We start from the raw sequence: 18,901 nt of genomic DNA on the forward strand, positions 1-18,901 counted from the left end.
TTTCCATCTCTCCTTAATCTCCTCATCTTTGACTAAAACCCTTTGCGTTTCATCTTTGATACATCTAACCATACCCAAATCCTTCGATTTCCTATCTCTCATCTTTGCAAGCCTATAAATATCCTTCTCGCCTTCTTTGGTATCCAACTTGTCATAAACCTCCTTATATACCTTAGCCCTCGCGTTTCGAACAACTTTTTTAGCTTCCTTCTTTGCTATCATATACTTCTCCAAATTCTCATTATCACGACTCTTACTTAGATTTCTATAACACTCTCTTTTAACCTTAATAGCTAATTTGACATCCTCGTTCCACCATGATGTATCCTTACCTAGTGGTGCACCGCCTTTAGACTCACCCAATACCTCCTTAGCTACTTTTCTCATACCACCCGCTATCTTATTCCACATTGATTCTGAATCCTCCTCGAGACACCAATCAACTTCCTTAACTACCTGCTCTACAAACATTCCTTGTTTAGCTCCTTTCAGTGCCCACCACTTAATTCTAGGATCTATCCTATGTCTATCCCTTTTGCGGCATTGTCTAATTCTAAGATCTAAAATTAAGACTCTATGTTGTGTAGCTACACTTTCTCCTGGTATAACCTTACAATCGATGCAACAACCCCTATCTCTCTTTCTAAGTAGGAAAAAATCTATCTGACTCGTATTAACCCCACTTTTAAATGTTACTAGGTGAGACTCCCTCTTCCTAAACCAAGTGTTTGCTAAGATCATATCATAGGACAAACAAAAATCTAAAATCCTTTCTCCACTTTCATTTCTTTCTCCTATACCCTAATGACTAAATGAGAATTACTATAAATACATCTTATTAGAGGTGCTCTCCCTTTGAGAGAGAGAGAGAGGTCACCGCTGCAAAATCTTCTTTTCTTCTTCTCCTTCCTTATTTATTACATTATAAACTTTGACTAAAGTGCCAAAAGGTCTTTAATCGGGTTGATTTTCAGCCCATAAAATCTGATTTTAATTAATTATAAAGTGGATCTGTTATAGAGTTGAAAATCCTTTAACTATATTTGCAAATCTATGCAGTAGACCTGTTTTAATGCTAAGAAGCCTGTACATCAGTTTCTAATTAAATGGGAAATGTAAATATTTGAGGATTATAGGTCTATTAAAGTGTCAAAAGTAACTAGAGCTTTAAATACTTTCAAGTGTACATACTTGTCTCTGACTGAAGACTTTTTAAAAAAAATCTTATTAAGATCTACTTCCCATAATTGTTTTTGGAAACATAAGCATCTTTCATGGTATTGGAGTACATTCATTAGAAAAAATGCAAAATTCTTTAGTCAATACAAAAAAAATCTCCATGATTACTCGGTAATTTAAGCCTTTAGAAATTTGTAGTACCTCTACCACATAACAGTTGGACCAAATGATTCGTTATATACAACTAAGGATGTAGGCTCCATTTGGATGATGGGCGAACCCTAGGTTTTGAAAAACCCAGCTCAAAATCCAGTTTTTGCCTAAATCTAGTTTTTTATTATTTTGGTGAACCCGGTTTGACAAAAACTTGAGTTTTGGATGTTTGCCTGAGCTAAAACTTGATTTGCTCGTTTTCCAAGTTTTGGTTAGAAAAAAAAAGAAAAATGGAGGACAACCATTTTTCAGCCATCCATCTGCCAGAAATGGTTAGGATGCTACTGTCCATGCCAGATGGTAGTAGTTCAACCATTTTCTGGTCATTGGCCATAAAATAGCCAAATAAAATAATTAAATAAAAAAGAAAAGAATGTAGCAAAGCTAGGGATGCCAGCGCGGCGCGGCGGGGGACAAGGTCTCCAGCCCCGCCCCGCCTCAAGATTTTATCCTCCACCCCCGCCTCCATCCCCGATGGGGAATGGATTTTATCCTCCATCCCCGCCTTCATGTCCTCCATCCCCGGTTCAAACGGGGATGAGGCAGGGCGGGGCGGGGCGGGGATATTGCGGGGAAAAGTGGTTGGGGCGGGGATGAGGCGGGGATCGTGGCGGGGACGGGGCGGGGACGGGGCGGGGAAAAGTGCACGTCCATCCCCGCCTCCACCCCCGGACGGGGATGGATTTTAACCTTCGTCCCCGCCTCCATCCCCGTTTCATACCCTTCATCCCCGGTCCAAACGGGGCGGGGCGAGGTGGGGCCCCGCTTTCCCCCGGTCCACTGCCATTCCTAAGCAAAGCTATCTTCTGTCCACCAACTGACTGGAAAATGGCCAAGCATCAACATATAGAGAAAAAAAAAGAAAACACACTTGACCATTTTATGTCCATCTACCCGGCCAGTGACAGCACAACCATTTTCCAGCCAGAAAAATAGCCACTCATGGCTGCAAATTGCGAAGAAAAAAAGAAAGGTATTTTGGGCCCACATGAGGACCAAAAAGAGGGTGTTCGGGAGAGGGCAAATTTTTGTTAAGTGAAAAAGGCAAAATTTTCACAAAGCAGGTTTTCAAAGAAAACCTGGTTTGCGAAACCCAAGTTTTGTGGCCTTCAAATGGAGCCAGAAACACAGTTGTTATGCTAACTGGGTTTTGCTACCCAGGCAGATCCGTAGTGACTTTACCACTCTAGAGAAATAAAATCTTTAGCAGAAGTTTTCCAATATGGGAGTCTGTAGTGAATCTGAACAATTATTTCTACTGTTTGTGTTGCACCACAAAGAACCTAGGTTGAACCATAATGGCCAGAGCAAGTGAAAAGAGGAAGCATATGAAAATCAGAAGAGGTGAGGTGATAAATTTTATAGTTAGATGGATTCAGGTGGGAGAAGTGAAAGGGAAGCATCATTTATGGAACCAATGGGAAAAGAAAGTAAGAAAAAACCATTTAAGACATGAATATCATAATTTATAGGCTATTTTAAGACATCCTAGGCACTCTATTTAAAAGAACATGACAATAGGCACATACTCAAAATCAATAATTGTTTAGCAACATTTTAACACATTTAAATAAACTCTACAAGGTATAAACAGTACTTCTATTAAGTGCTTCAAGAATTCCATTTCCTTGATCTTAAGAATCATGATTTTGTAATATGAGGAATCTGGACTCTCTGTAGTAGGAATGAGGATTCCTGACTGCTTCTTAATCATTCTGAAACCAGGCGGCTTCCTTCTTCCAAATCAGGATTCCTACTTCATCTTATTGTTTCTGCTAACTATGGCTTAAACATTATTTAAGTAATCACTGTTCTTATGATTTGTTTGCAGAAGAGATAATGCTCTAATTCCTCTTTGAGTGATTTCATTTTATATGTTGATATAATTTACCTTTATCTTTTATCCATTATGCATTTAAATCATGTGCCAATTTCGATATGTGCAGCTCAGTCATTGCCTTTTGCAAAGTTCACTACTAAATAAATATCTTATCCACTATATTCTTGGAGAATTTAGTGCTAAAAGTATTCATAAGATCTTTTTTCTGCTCAGCAATAAAATATGTGGGAATTATGTCATGCAGATAAATTGATAATCTTTCAGTTGATTTCTGGATTAAACTTTAGTCCTGAGCCTTTTTGGTACTACATGGCTATTTCTTTATGTTGGGTGTTCCTTATTTAATTTTACAGTTCAATCAAATGCTGCTGCGGGTGTATGCAGTCCTCAAGAAGAGCCTTTGAAGGAAACTAATGTTTCATCTGAATCACCAAATGAGGTTTGCTTCAGGCCTTAGTGTGCTTCTAGGAGTTATTTTCCTTGATTTTTTCCTCTTTTGGTTATAACAAAGTAAACATTTGATTTACTCAAAGGTATTAATGTTGATGAGTATGCTATGCAGAAATCACAGGTTCCTTATAAGGCTTTAGTACGTAAAAGGTCCATGAATGTATCACCTAGAAAAAGCCTTGCTGGTATGTTTGTACATTTTTTTTAATTATGCTAAATTTATACTGCACAAGAATTGGTGAAGATATGATTCAGTTTCTTGTTTATATATATATATATATATATATATATATATATATATATATATATATATATATATTCTTTTGTTCATGCTTCTTGAAAATCACATTGGGTGGTTTTCTGTAGGAGCTGGCACAGCATGGAAATCTGGAGTTCGGCGTAGCACCAGAATTAAGTCTAGGCCTTTGGAATATTGGAGGGGTGAGCGCTTCGTGTATGGGCGTGTGACCAGCGGTGAGTATGTCTTTGGTTCTTTTATTTACGTAGTGCTAGTAATGAATTTGAATAACTTTCAAGGTGTTAGCCTCAATCTGACTGCCATATGGGCATGTTGCCATCCATTTTTCTATTCCAAGTTTTTTTAAATCAAAGTTTTCCTATTTTGTCATGAGAATTGCATGCCACTTTGTGGTCCAACTCCAGAGTGGGATAAGTTGGAACCTTTACCAGCCTCATTAGCATGCTAGTTGCATGGTACGATGGGGTTTTAATTGGTTAAGCTGTATGAATTGATCTGTATTACCTTAAGGTGATCATACCTATCTTGTCAAGTAAGTACCATGTGCCCACTGGATTCCAAACAAAAACAGGTTGCGGTGAATGCATTCCGACACACACACACACACACACACACACACACACACATATATATATATATATATATATATATATGCTAAATGGGTTTTTTGGACTTTTTCCATTTTAATTTTAAATTCTGTCCTTGCAGATGTGATCTATGAACTTGATTTTATAGGGATCAGCTTTTGGAGAGTTTGATTCCGATACATGGGTGGGTTTTTATAAGGTTCAAAAAAGTCAACGGTCCAAAATCTTTGTAAAATTTTGAGGCTCCAAATATCAATTTTTTTCATAAAAAACACATGATCCAGATGTGGATTCCTAGTAAATCGACCATGCCCAACACATTTATGGGGTCAGAACTGCGAAAAAAAACAACAGAAAAGCCAATTAAGCCATTTAACATTTTTCATTTAGCACGGATGTATTACCCTATATGTGTGTGTTCATTATGGTTCTTTTTCATGAGGATCGAGAAAATCATGGTTGTCATGTTGCTTAATCTGAACCTGTAAATGTGTTTATCATAGTTTACTCAGAGAGAAACATGTATTAGATTAAGGTATTTTTTGTGCTCAGATGTGTTTCTTATTAGAGAAATAAGGAATCAATGGCTCTTACTGCACTGAAACTTGATGATAAAAGATTGAAGTTTTTTCATTAAATCAACACAACCCAAAGCATGTTTTTTAGTAAATAAGCTCTGATAAACATATCTAGAGATTTTGATTAATCAGGAAAAACCTGCAACTATGATTTTTTGCAGGGTCCTAATGAAAATAGGCCCTGGTGGATGCATTGCTATATATATATATATATATATATATATATATATATATATATATATATATATATATATATATATATAGGGTAATACATCTGTGCTAAATGGGCACGGTGCTAAATGAAGCATGCTATTGGATTTTCATTTTTTTTCGAAATTCTGACCATACAGATGTGTTGCATGATTGATTTACTAGAATTCTACACCTGGATCATGCATTTTGGATGGAAAAATGGTATTTGGAGACTAAAAGATTTATGAAAATTGTAGGCCATTGATTTTTGGAACTTTATAAAAACCTATCCATGCATCGGAATCAAGTGCTCCAAGAACTGATCCCTATAAAAACAAGCATATAGATCACATCTGTACTGTCAGAATTTCGACCCCCCCCCCCCCCCCCCCCAAAATCCAGTAGCATGCTTCATTTAGCACCGTGCCCATTTAGCACGGATGTATTACCCTGTATATATATATATATATATATATATATATATATATATATATATATATATATATATATATGTGTGTGTGTGTGTGTGTGTTTTCTGCAGTGTTCTAATGGAAATGGGTCCTAACTACTGCATTCCTCATGTGTGTGAAACATGCCAACTTGTTGAAGTATGTAGGCTAAATCTGTTATTGAAATTTCTGTATCAGGCTTAGTGACCGTCATTGGACTCAAATATTCTTCTCCAGCACCTAATGGCAAGGATCGACCACCACTTAAAGTGAAATCGTTTGTAGAGGAGAAACATGCCCATCTGCTTGATTTAGCAGCTTCACACTGATGCTTTTAACTTCCTGTATTCTGTGGAACTGAAATCACTCCAATGATGGTTGGAGTCGGGCCAAATTGTATTTGTATGTTTTGGTTTCCTAATGGGTAGAGGCTTCTGTTTGTTTCAACAATGTTCAATTTCTGAGCAACTCTGGTGTTAGTTTCCTGACCAACTGCCCTTCTTCCATTGATTCTATCCCTCTTCATGTGACATTTTTTGCTTTCTTTTCCGGAAAAGAACAAAAATGCTGGATCCAACTTGATAAATAATCCTGTAAGCCTTTGAGGAGGCAGCTCACTTTGATGCTAGACAGCCTTTTTCACTTCAGTTTTGTGTTCGGTGTTAAGGTATATTGATAAATATTTGAAACTAAAGATAGTGGGATACTTTTGCACCCTATGAATGTATTTATCATAGTTTTTTTTCTAATAAAAGTGCTATAGATTTATATATAAAAATACAAAATCTTGGTACACTTTGGGCAGGAAATGGAAACCTATTAAATAAGAAACCTACTGAATGAAACATGCTATTGGATTTCCATGAATTTTTGGTGTTTTTTTAAAATTCTGACCGTACAGATGTATAGATGTGATCTATATGCTTGTTTTTATAGGAATAATTTCTTAGAACATTTGATTCCGATGCATGAATAAGTTTTTAAAGGTTTCAATAACCAATGCCCTACAATTTTCATAATTTTTGAGGTTCCAAATACCATTTTTTCATCTAAAATGCATGATCCAAGTTGTGATTTCTAGTAAATCAATCATGCTGAAGGCTTCTGTGAGGTCAATTAAAAAAAAACTTAAAATCTATGTTTAGTAGGTTTCCATTTCCCCACTTTGGGCTATTGATTTTTGTTTATTTATAAAATGCCTGTTGAAGGAAGAACCATTCATTATTGAAGCTCTTGAAGAACTGCACACAAATCATAATCTCACGATCCAAACTTGTTTACTATGTTAAACAAACCATGTAGATGATACACAACACATGCTCACAAATCATGCCCACACAGACATGATGGTATCTCTAGGGATGCACAACAAGCTGAGCTAGCTCAAGCTTGGCTCGGGCTCAACCCGTTTAAGCTCGGCCTGAACTCGTTTGAAAAAAATAAATGCATCGACCTTGAACAAGCAATCCAACTCGGATAGGCTCGGTAAGGCCAATTAAACTTTACTTACATATTTATATAAAGAAATTAGATTTTATATATGGAAAATGACCGTATTGTATGACTAATTTGATATATTTTCTAAAATGGCTTATAAATTTTGATATTCGTTTCATATCCAAAATCACAAATATTTGAATTTGAAGACTTTTTCACTTTTGTACATGCAAACTTTTTCTCAAATATGTAATTTTTTTTGTAGACCGATCTTTTTGTATCTATATTTCTTTGATCCAATGTCAAAAACTTGTGTTTTTATAGTCGTTGGAAAGTTGAGACACAAGACTATAACTTTCATGTTTTGAGTCAGAACCGGAAACCTTTTTAAGGTTCTCATTTTTTAGTTTCAAAACTGGAATAGAAATATACTCTACAGAGTAATATAATTGAACAATCTATCTTCATAGGATGTTTCGACCAATAAAGTGAAGGATTCCAAAAAAATAAAAAAGGAAAAAAAATTAGAGAGAAATATCTTACCAACGATACCTGATTCATTGAAAAATGATGAACGAGCATTGAGATAAAGCCCCAACAACATTCCTAAAATAAGAGATAAATAAGAGGATATGCACCTTTTTTGTCTTTTTTATGATATTTTCTGGACACCTTTAATGAAAATCTAAAAAAATAGCAAAAAGAAAGAAAGTTTGATATGTTAACTTTCCAACACCACTAAAATTATTTTGCTCTGACGAGTGGTTGAGGAGAAACGTTCTCTAGAAGATAAACTGTTCAATATAGCAAGGATGAGAAAGTTCACATAAAATGAGCAAGTTAGCATAAAAATAATTACGAAGATCCTGTTAAACTCAAACATTGAAACTTTGCAAATATCAGACTAAGTTCGCATATACTTCATAAGTTCGCATAAAAATAGGTGTGAATATCTTGTTAAACTTAGAAAATTATATGTATTTAACAAAAAATCACGTATATAGGAGAAACTCCACATATATTTAGAAGAAAATCACATATATAGGAGAAACTCCATATATATTTAAGAGAAAATCACATATTTATGAGGAAAATCACATATATAGAAGAAAAATCACACATATAAGAGAAAAATCATATATATTTTGAAAAAATATCACACATATAGGAGAAAAATTACATATATATTTTTTATAGAACAGTCTCTCTTCTCAGATCCATATCTCTCTCATCCGATATAAAAAACTTGCATTTTTACAGTCATCAAAAATTTGAGACACATGCTTATAATTTTAATGTTTTGATTTAGAGTCGAAAACTCCTTTAAGGTTCCCATTTTTTAGTTTCAAAATTGTAATAGAAGCATGCTTTATAGACTAGAATAGCCAAACAATATATTTTTTAGAGAAAGTTTATCCTTAACCATTCATCAGATTAAGGTGATCTTAGTAGAATTAAAAAGCTAACATCTTAGTCTATCTCTTTAGTTTTTTTTTTTGTTTTTGTCAATTTTCAGTGGATATAGCAGGAAAATAGTATAGAACATACAGAAAATGTAAAACTATCTCTTTCATTTTTTCCATTTTTCTTGATTTTGAACAGAAATAGCAAAAAAATAGCATAGAATAGATAGAAAAGGTGCAGTCGTTTCCAGTCTACAGAGCATGCTTCTATTTTGATTTTGAAACTTAGAAATGAAAACCTTAAAAAGGGTTTTTGATTATGACTCAGAAAAGAAAAGTTATAGGCACGTGTCTCAGCTTTCCAACTACTATAAAAGCACAAGTTTTTGATGTTGGATCATAGAAATACAAATATGAAAACAAAGACTTTTTGGCATAAAACAATCATATATTTGAGAGAAAATTTATATATATTTAGAAAGTCCATATGTGCGAAGGGTAAAAATAATTTTTTAAAATAAGATATTTATAATTTTGGACATGGGGAGAATAGCGAAAATTGTGGGGCATTTCAGAAAAAGTGTCAAATTAGTCATACAATACAATATTCTTTTTCTTTACATTATCACCAAGCAAGGTCTTACCTTAACCAGTAAGTTGGATTTCTTTAGAAATGACTTAGGTTCAAATCTCACCACTTTCCTTTATTTCAAAATGACTTCTAACACACATTTCAAAATACCTTGAAAACCTTTTTATAAAGTTTATCAGCTCCGGTCGATCCCGAGCAATGGTTGTTAAAGCTCATCTCAAGCTCAAGCTGAGCTTGAACAACCAGATCTTCTTGAACAAAGTCGAGCCAGCCCAAGCTCGGCTGGAACCGGGCTCATGTGCATCCCTAAATATGACCTAACCTTCATATCTGATATAGACACATGAGAGGATTTTTCTCATTTCCATATAAAAGAAAGATTTTACATGGGAATGAGCATGAATTTCTAAAAAATCCTTCTAGTTTACCCTTTTCATGCGAAAGCTTTCATAAGGGAAGGTAAGAAAAAATTTACATATAAAAAGTGGTAGGTGGTGGAAAAATTAGGATTCCTTTGTGCAGCATGATACTTTCTCACAATGATAATTTAATGTTTGTTTCATTTATGGTGATGATTAAGTGTAAAAATTTTACAAGTACGACCATTTATGCAAGTTGAGCACTTTCCCATGAAAGTTGCATGAAACAAACCATGCCTAAGATTTATGATTTTTTTTTATAGGCCAGCTGACGAATAACCCCCATGGATTCCACCCTAAGATCCTTTGGTGATGATAGTAAGACCTAACCATCCAACTAGCTCATTGGATCCCAAATGTTTTTTTTAATGAGATAATTACAGGAAACTACCTCAATGTTATAAAAAAACAAATCAAATTGGCTGATTCAAACCGGCCCCTTTCCTATTCGATGCAAGGACTGATTCAGCCCCCCTATAAAATGGGCCCGGTTCAGGCCCTGTTTTAGTATGAATCGACTGACATGTAGAATTTTTTGAAGTTTCATGTTTTTTAATAGACTGATTCAATTTCAAACCATTCCTTTTGTGGAAAATCATTTCAGATTTAAAAACCGATCTGACAACATTGAGTTCCCAACTTTTCTGTTATTTTATAGAATGCTTGCTTTTTATTAATGATTTTCTTGAACAAAACTTGTTTTTGAAATACACGAAACAGAACCTTATCTTTTTTGTAATAATCCGAGAGTTGGACACATTTTTGAAAATAGCTGATAAATTGGGTGCATGCATTTTCTTGATTCTAGCATGTCTTGTTTGAAATGAAGAAAAAACAATCTAATCCAAAAGTTGAACTGCTTTTTGCAATAGCTGACAACTTGTGTGGCTTTTTATAATTTGCTCTTTTTTTTTCATATGAACGTGTTTGCCAAGTTTGAAGCTTAGTGAAGCCAACCCATATCTGCAGAATTTCCAAATAGTTCAAGTTAGGAGAAAGAAAACATACAACAGGGATACAAATATAGAAAAATAAATAGGTTGTAAAAAAAAAAAATCAGAGATACAGGTTCTTTAAGTGAATCAATTTATTATCATTTTATAAGCAATCAAAGAATAAGAAAACAAAAATGGTAGCATGACTGCTAAGACATGTTAAAAAGAAAAGGCCTCTAAATTTCTGCTGCCACGTGTAAATGTCACAGCTTTTGTACCATAATTCTCCACTGATAATCCAAACATGGCTGAATTGAGCTCTTGCCTTCAGTTTAAGACTCTCAGGCTCACCTTGTTCACTGCTCTAAATTGAGAGAGAGAAAGGATCAGGATTAGGATCTGAATATAGATCTGGATCTGGATCTTGGATCTCCAACCAACCAGGTTAATCAGCTTCCCAGTATTCTCTTCAGGCCAACCCGCTGCTCGGCTGTCAACCTTGTTGGGAACTTGACATCAAACCTGATCCTGAGATTTCCCTTCCTGCGGGGCTCTTTGGCTATGGGCATCCCCTCGTCGGCGATGACCCATTCGTAGCCGGGGCTGATCACGTCGGTCACCGGGATTACCAGATCCCGGCCGTCCAGTGTGGTCAGCTCCACTACTGTAGTACCTGTTAGTGCCTCAACAAGTGAAACACTGCTATTTACAACAAGATCATTGCTGTCCCTCTGGAAGACCTGGTGTGGTTTCTCGTCGATGATGAAGACCAGGTCCGCGGCTGCCTGGTTCGGCTGCTCATTCCCCTTGTCCGGGAACGTGATCTTGGTCCCCTTCTTCCAGCCAGGCTTCACATCAATAGTTAATATCTCTTGTTCTGGGATCATCTTCCTGAGGCCAATGCAGAAGTTAGTGGATCAGACCCGACCCACATTCTAACTATTATTCATGACAAAAATTCAATGTAGCGTATGATGGGCGATTAAAAATGTTTATTCGTTAAAAAAAACATTAAGAAAAGGCATAAAAAATTAATTGTGAAAAAGTTGACAATTAAATATGGGTAAATATTGGTTAAACTAATGAGTAGAAATCACTTTTTCTTTCATTTTTTTACATCAAATGTTAGAGATGTGACCACCGAGGTCATATCCCATGTGGTAAGTGGGGACCTGTGTCAAGCTGAAGGCCCAGGATCGAATCCCTTTGCCACATGGGGCGGCTGATGTTCTGGTAGGGGTCTGCCTAACCCCAGCTTACCTTAAAAAAAAATGTTAGGGATGTGATGTACATGATTTGTTTTAGTAAAAACTTGTTTTGAATCATGTGGTTATGACAAGTAATCAAGTTTTTAAAGATGTCCAAAATTCAATGGCCCACAATGTGCCAAAATTTCATAACTCAAAAGATTACATTTTTACATAGAAAAGCATGATCCAAGGCTTCATCCTTAGCAAACAATCCATGTTGAACACATCTATATGGTTAGATTGAGCAGATACAACTTGCACCTATGATTTCTAGCTCATTAGTTTCATACCTTCATTAGTAGCCAATATTTAACCATTAAATATTTACCACGCTATATTTTCTGCAGCCAATTGTACTGTACTATCTAGGTATAAATTATGGGTGCAGGTTGTATCAACCCATTCTGTTCTTGTAGTATGTATTCAGCCATGGTTTGTTTTTGAGGATCACACCATGGATCACATTTTTCAGCATAAATCTATGATATTTTGAATCACAAAATTTAGTACATTGTGGGCCATTGATATTTGAAGCTCTTAGATAAACCTGGACCAAACCCAGATTTGGATCGAGCCAATATCCAAACAAATGGAATCAGATCTAACAAGATGTTAGACCCACCTGGATCCTGCTTTTGTAGTTTCCATGTAGCAAAAAATTGCCTTTATTACTATATAAGTCATCCTTGGTTGGATCCGCTGCTGCATCCAACTTACAGTTACAGGATCTTGATGAGATTCATTTTGACTGGCCCATAACTTCAGAAATGGGACTAGGGATGCAATGGATCAGGTACATGTTGATCAATGGTTGATCAGAAGATTCTGAACATGAATCCAAAATTCTACGAAATAAATCCAAATCAGGTCTGATGAAGTAGAATTGATTTTGCTTTCAAATTTTATGGTAATACTGGATCCCTGGAAAAGGCTGTAAAGAAGCATTATTCTTCACATGCGAAAAGTTGAAAATGGATCAGTTTTGATCAGGATCCGAGTTCAACAGAAAGTTGCAATTGGAAGCCAAATCCAAATCCAAAATATCTGATTTGATTCTAATCTGTTGTGATTTCTTATTCATGTCTTGTTTTAAGATCTGTACCCAAGAATAAGGTGCCTGATTCGGATCATAGGTCCAACTGAAACCAATCCATTTGCACCCTTATCCAGGCCAGACTGACATGGATATTTTCACACTCTAATAATGCGACTTAAGGATGTAAAGGGGTTGGACTTGGTTCAGATCTAGGTGTAACTGAATCTGTCCTTAACGGATCATGTGTGATTGGATTTGGAGACAGATGGGGAAAGGTAACTGCGAATCTGGATCAGATTAGATAATCAGATATGTTGTATATGTAATCATGTTGGATTACCCGTTTGGTTCGGATTTTGATGGAAAATTGCATACAGAATCCAAATCCCATTATTAATTGGATGATACCTATTTTACTGAATTTGACTAAAATTAGATTTGGATATCTGACCCAAACCCGAACCATTGAGGTCTCTACTAGGAATTACCCTGAGGTATGATCAAACACGTTCCTGGATATCTTCATCTTCCTGGTGGACCCTGTGTAGAGCTCTTCCAAGGAGCAAGGCAGCTTGCTTTCGACCGGCGGCAGCTTCCTCGGTGGTGTGCTGTTGGCTGAGCTGCCCTCTGAAAACGATCTGAACATGCCTTCGGGTTTTCTGAATGCACCAAACAAGCCAGAGTCTTGGCCATAACGGGCTGACCTGAATCCATGACCAATGGACCTGAACTCGAAAGGGCTGCTGCCGAAGAACTCGGCGAATATGTCCTCTGCATTTCTTGGGTTAAAGGAGAAAATGTTCGGGTCACCAGAGTTCCCATAGCCACCGCCGCTCGCAGCCGGAACCTGTCCCTTGAGCCCTTCCTCCCCATACTGGTCATACACTGACCTCTTCTGTGGATCACTCAGCACCTAGAGAGGGAGAAGATGGGTCATGGTAATTCATACAAGACAAGCACTATGCATGCAGTCAGAGGTTAGGAGCTGTATGTATGCATGCAGCAGTAGTATAATCAGCAGTCTATCCCAAGATGAACGGACATTGGTAGTTCTGGTTACAGATGACTCTCTCTCCAAATTTAATAATTTGAAGTAAAGAAAGGGCTAAAACTGTCACTCTCAATAGCGAACTAGAGTTATGTAGACAAAAACTGACCCATTGGCCATCCCATCAATTTCTGAAAAAAAGTAAGCGTTTCATTTAAATATTTGAAACCAGAGGCTGCCAAAGATAACCTCATCATAACTTAGGTGTTTATACGTAAACTACCCTAATGATATTTTTCTTTGACGCAGCGTTGCCTCAAGGTGGGTGAGAGATGGAGGGGTTCATCACAGTGCTGCTGCATACACTAGCCTTACATAAAAGAATAAACTATTTAAAAGGAAGCAGACTAAGAATCAATTAATGCTAGCATAGTGCTCAATCATGTAGTAATCATGTATCTTGGATAAGTCTGTTATATGGATCGTCAGATCTAAAAAGATATGATGATCTAAACCTTTCATAGCCCATACTGCACGTATAGCATGTTTGGTTGGTCCATGGAAACAAAAATTTTGCTGTGTGAATTGCATGAAGTATATGGAAGCCATCCTCAAGAAGAAAATGAAATTCAATATTAGACAAGGATGTCCTTGCCCTTTCCCACTGGTTGTGGAATGTCATAGTGGTTTATTGAGTCAACCAAAAACAGATACAATGTAGGTCTCAGACCAAACAAACTTTGGAAAAAGTTTCTTTCATATATGGCCAGCATTTGAATTTCCTTATTAAAATGGAGTCTAAATGAACACCTTTACCACCAAATCAACAAGATGCATCATTAACTTTAATGTGCGGTTAACCATAGTGGCTAGTGTGTCCCTTTGTAAGCAAAAAAAAGTCGTGAATTCGATCCCCACTGGGAGCTGTATAAACAGCTGAAAGAATGTAAGTGACCAAAGTTGTAGCTCTGGATAAAAAAGAATGAAAAAATAGAACTCAAAGCCGATCCCGTGTAGTTGGGATAAAACTTGATGATGATGATGGCTACATGGCCAAGATTCATGTTTCATTCATGCAGTGGTAAATAAGCAATGATAAATACATTTACAGGTGTAAATTAAGCAAAAAAACACATTTTTCAGAAATGTTTGGGATGTTTAGGAGAGAGAGAGAGAGAGAGAGAGAGAGAGAGAGAGAGAGAGAGAGAGAGGCACTGACTTCATATGCCTCAGAGATCTGCTTGAACTTGGCCTCTGCCTCGTTCTTGTTGTTGGGGTTCTTGTCGGGGTGCCATTTCATGGCCAACCTCCTGTACGCCTTCTTCAAATCATCTTCGTTTGCGTCCTTGCTTACCTTCAGGACGCTGTAATAATCCACACCCATCCTTTCCTTTGAATTGTTGAAACACAAGAAAAAAAATGAAAGGAAAAGAAAATACCCTAATCTGTCACAATCAATTAACCAATAAAAAACCCAAGACCAAATTTAGAGCAACCAATCATAAATTGCCATCTTGCTACCAATTTTCATTTTTAAGTTTTTTCCACCTTCCCAAAATTCTGGTTCTTTCCTTTGCCCCCGCTTTCCTTTGAAACCGTTTCCTCAAAAGCCAAGAAACCTCTCTCTCTCTCATCCACATGCATGTTAACCGCTTCCTTAAAATTGTTGCCCACAACTCTCTCTCTCTCTCACACACACACACAAAACAGGGGCGTAGCTAGGATTCATGTGAGGGGGGGGGGGGGGGGGTGGAGAAAAAATTGGTGTGATAGTCTGGGGTTCGGGGGCTAGAACCGGGCTACAAAAATGGATAAAAATCTATTTCATACGGAATCAGGGCTGGGCTAGGACTGGGCTTTTAATTTTAATTTTTTTTTTTAACTGGGCGGGAGGCAGGACTGGGCTACAGCCCAGTTCTGCGCCACCCCCCCCTACTCCTGGGTAGGCAGGGGGACCTCGAAGGTTTTGAGGTCTGCCAACGTGCAGTTGGTGATGGAAGAGTTTTTCCTCAAAAAAAAAAAGTGATGGTCATATTGCATATAAAAAAACATTTTACTGTATTTTTCAAGATGGGCAATATTTTGAAAATATCACAATAAAATCACAATGTTTCAAAATACATCAGTATGGTCCTGCACTCCTGCCATTCCCAAGATAAACACCCAACTTTGAGAACATTAGTAGCAGGTGACAATTAATGCTAATTTACCATATCTGATGTTTTACTGAACAAAGGTACCCCTCCCACCCTACCTCTCCTGGTTGATCATTTTCGTGCTGTATTGGCCACTTTGTAAAGCAAAATTTGGACATCTCAACCTGGACAAAATTTTCCTCAAATGAAGGTGGCACAAGCCGAAGCTGGGGGTTCCACTTGCCAGCAAGGTGTCACCTGGGGTTTTACTCCTTGGTAAATGACAGTTCCTACCGGCGACTAGAAAATTGGTGGTTTAATTCCTGCAATAGGTGGAACCATATTCTTCATTAAAATGGAAATGGATACAGTTGCACAATATGGATGTTTGATAGAGTGATGCACAAAAAGCTATGTCACATGGGTGCGGGTACAGATGCGACACGGGTGCAGAGCAATTTTAAAAATTTTAGATACGAGGACAGTTATATATATAACAATAATAAAACTCCATCAAAGTTGTGCCTATTAGTGAACATGACTATATATATATACACTACAAGAAAAATGCCAAATAGTGCCGGACTTTTGCAACGGATTTTTTTCATCGCAAATTTGCGACGGATTAGCGAAAGAAAACTATTTGTCGCTAAGTTCGTAAATATTTACGAAATTAGTGATGAAAAAATTTTCGTCGCCAACTCCGTCGCTACTTAGCGACGGATTAACGACTAAAATTTTATGTTGCAAAACCCGTCGCACTTAGCGACAGAGATAGCGACGGAATACCTTCGTCCCTAGTTTGCGACAGAAATATTCCATCGCTAAATGCCGCTGTAAAATCTCGCTGATGAGCGACAGACTAATTCCATCGCTAGTTCGTCGCTAACTGTCGATGTAAAACGCCTTAGGGCACGAAATCGATTTTTTTTTACTCACCTGTGCCGCTCTCTCTCTCTCTCTCACCCGCGCCGCTTTCCGTCCTCTCTCCGGCTACCACCCCTCCCTCTCTCTGGCTACCGGCGACCGCCCCCCTCATGCTCTTCGGCTACCGCTCCGTCCCTCTCTCCACCTACCGGCGACTGCCCCCCTCACGCTCTCCGGCTACCGCCCCGTCCCTCTCACCAACTACCGCCCCCTGCCTCTCTCCGGCTACCAGCGACCGCATCGACCACCTGCCGCTCTCTGGCGACCGCCCCCTTTCGGTTTCCGGTGACAACCCCCTCCCTCTTCGGACGCCCGCTATCCGATGACGGCCCCAGTCACCTCCCCCTCTCCCTCTTTCACCTCCCGCTCTTCGACGACCCTCCCTCTTTCACCTCCCGTTCTCCAGCGATGGGCCCCGAGCGCTACGACGTCGGGATTTCAGGTGAACGATCTTCCGATTTCACGATTTCTAGATGTTGATATTGTTCTTGAAAATTTCTGTGTTTCGTTTGTTTGTTTTGATGCAGAGATCGTGCTTTTAGTTTCTCTTGTTTCTCTAGTTGAATCTTTCAGTCGCGTTCTTGTTTTTGTTTTCCCTTCTTTTTTTTTTTTTAGAAAGCTCCGTCGAACGAGTAAGCTTCCGATTCTGGTTCTGAAAGTTTTAGACTACTCGGTTAATTTAATTAGAGAAATCGAGAGTTCTAGTTTTCAATTTTCTAGAATTTTTTGCTAGAGCAATTGTGTTTTTTATTTTCTTTGTGGTTGTACTTCTTACCTTTATTTTTGTCTAAGAAATTGAATAAATCCTTTCAATTTCGTGAACAATATAACAAGGTTGTTTCTTGTTCTTGAGTCCGAAAATTTCTGCGAGGCTGTCGCCCTAAGTTTTCTTCTTCTTGCTTTTGTAGTAGTATCTGAAAATTCATAGCACTAATCGATTTTTTAGAGAATACGAGATTTTTGTTTTCTACCATTATTTATCTCAGATTTATAGATTATTGCTAATTCCATTGCGGATGACATGATTTTGAGATCCTCTTTCTTTTATTCGATATTTTGACATTTCATTATGGATGTAAATGATATATTGGCATTTATGTATAGATATGAACTGTTTTGGTTAAATATGCTTTATTGAAAAATATTCAGAGTATACATTTTGATAATCTTTTTTGTTTTAGGTTTTAGCATTGCTTTAATATTGTTTTCTCCCAGAATTCTTTGATGTTGTTCTTAATACTTTTTTATTGGAGTTAGATGCAATTTTTTGGATGTTCTTGGACGTGGTCGTTTTAGTTATTTTTCTGTTCACCGTCTTATGAGTGAAATACACCACATTTCTTTTTTACTGTATCTGTTTGATGAAATCATTTTCTGTTTGATTATTGGAAATTTGGTGAATGTTGATTTGATTAAGCTACATTTTTTGTTTTAATGAATCTAAATATTAAATGAATTTCATTATGATTTACTGAATTTCAATATTTGAATGAAATTGAATTTCATTGCAATGCGTTTACTGTTTGTTACTGATTTTATTTATGTTTTTTACTGTTTTCTGCTGAATAGTAACTGAAGTTTCATTATATTTTTTTTACTGTGTTAATTAAGTTACATTGCATATTTTTACTATTTGTTTTACTGATTTTTACTTGTGTTTTACTAAGTGTTTTAATGATTTTTTATGTTTGGATTGAATACTAGTGTTAGTGTTAGTTTATTACTTCGTTAGTTGTTTAGTTAAATAAATTAATTAGTTGTTAATATAACAATTAGTTAATTGTTAAGTGAAATAATTAGCATTGCTGTAGAAAAAAAAACATGATTTGTATGTATATTCTTCTTCCTGTTAATTTTTTCACCACATCCTCCCTGTTTTGGTTGCCGATTCCATACAAAAGACTACAGTATAAACAAATCAATGATGAACAATGGCATGTGTGTCAATGGTAGCATCTACGGTGAAAATGAACATGATTACTACAGTGTTATAGAGGAAATAATGGGTTTGACTTAGGCATAAATAATAGGG

At 36.9% G+C, this 18,901-nt stretch overlaps 2 protein-coding genes across 2 annotated transcripts; one reads left to right on the top strand and one right to left on the bottom strand.

Annotated features, from left to right (window-relative positions):
* Positions 1-1,622: 1,622 nt before the first annotated feature.
* LOC149815211 (centromere protein C-like) lies at positions 1,623-6,441 on the top strand. Its single transcript, XM_089990498.1, has 5 exons — positions 1,623-1,692; positions 3,586-3,671; positions 3,795-3,867; positions 4,049-4,156; positions 5,946-6,441. The coding sequence occupies exons 1-5, from the start codon at positions 1,623-1,625 to the stop codon at positions 6,074-6,076; spliced, it is 468 nt and encodes a 155-aa protein (XP_089846624.1). The 3' UTR covers positions 6,077-6,441.
* Positions 6,442-10,982: 4,541 nt separating this feature from the next.
* LOC149815212 (uncharacterized) lies at positions 10,983-15,191 on the bottom strand. The gene is made up of 3 exons (XM_089989421.1): positions 15,027-15,191; positions 13,308-13,732; positions 10,983-11,424 (listed from the first exon to the last, which is right to left on the bottom strand). Exons 1-3 carry the CDS (start codon positions 15,189-15,191, stop codon positions 10,983-10,985), a joined length of 1,032 nt encoding a protein of 343 aa, XP_089845547.1.
* Between the last annotated feature and the right edge of the window lie 3,710 nt (positions 15,192-18,901).

Source organism: Nuphar pumila, chromosome 15 (assembly GCF_984573655.1).
Source record: "Nuphar pumila chromosome 15, dmNupPumi1.hap1.1, whole genome shotgun sequence".
NCBI classification, from domain to species: Eukaryota; Viridiplantae; Streptophyta; class Magnoliopsida; order Nymphaeales; family Nymphaeaceae; genus Nuphar; species Nuphar pumila.

Excerpts from the sequence above, each read along its gene's own strand:
- LOC149815211 (XM_089990498.1), top strand. The coding sequence starts at position 1,623 with ATGGAGGACAACCATTTTTCAGCCATCCATCTGCCAGAAATGGTTAGG. Across the intron at positions 3,868-4,048 it reads ACCTAGAAAAAGCCTTGCTG|GAGCTGGCACAGCATGGAAA; the intron begins GTATGTTTGTAC and ends GGTTTTCTGTAG. Across the intron at positions 4,157-5,945 it reads GTATGGGCGTGTGACCAGCG|GCTTAGTGACCGTCATTGGA; the intron begins GTGAGTATGTCT and ends TTTCTGTATCAG.
- LOC149815212 (XM_089989421.1), bottom strand. The coding sequence starts at position 15,191 with ATGGGTGTGGATTATTACAGCGTCCTGAAGGTAAGCAAGGACGCAAAC. Across the intron at positions 13,733-15,026 it reads AGATCTCTGAGGCATATGAA|GTGCTGAGTGATCCACAGAA; the intron begins GTCAGTGCCTCT and ends CTCCCTCTCTAG. Across the intron at positions 11,425-13,307 it reads GTGTTTGATCATACCTCAGG|GAAGATGATCCCAGAACAAG; the intron begins GTAATTCCTAGT and ends CATTGGCCTCAG.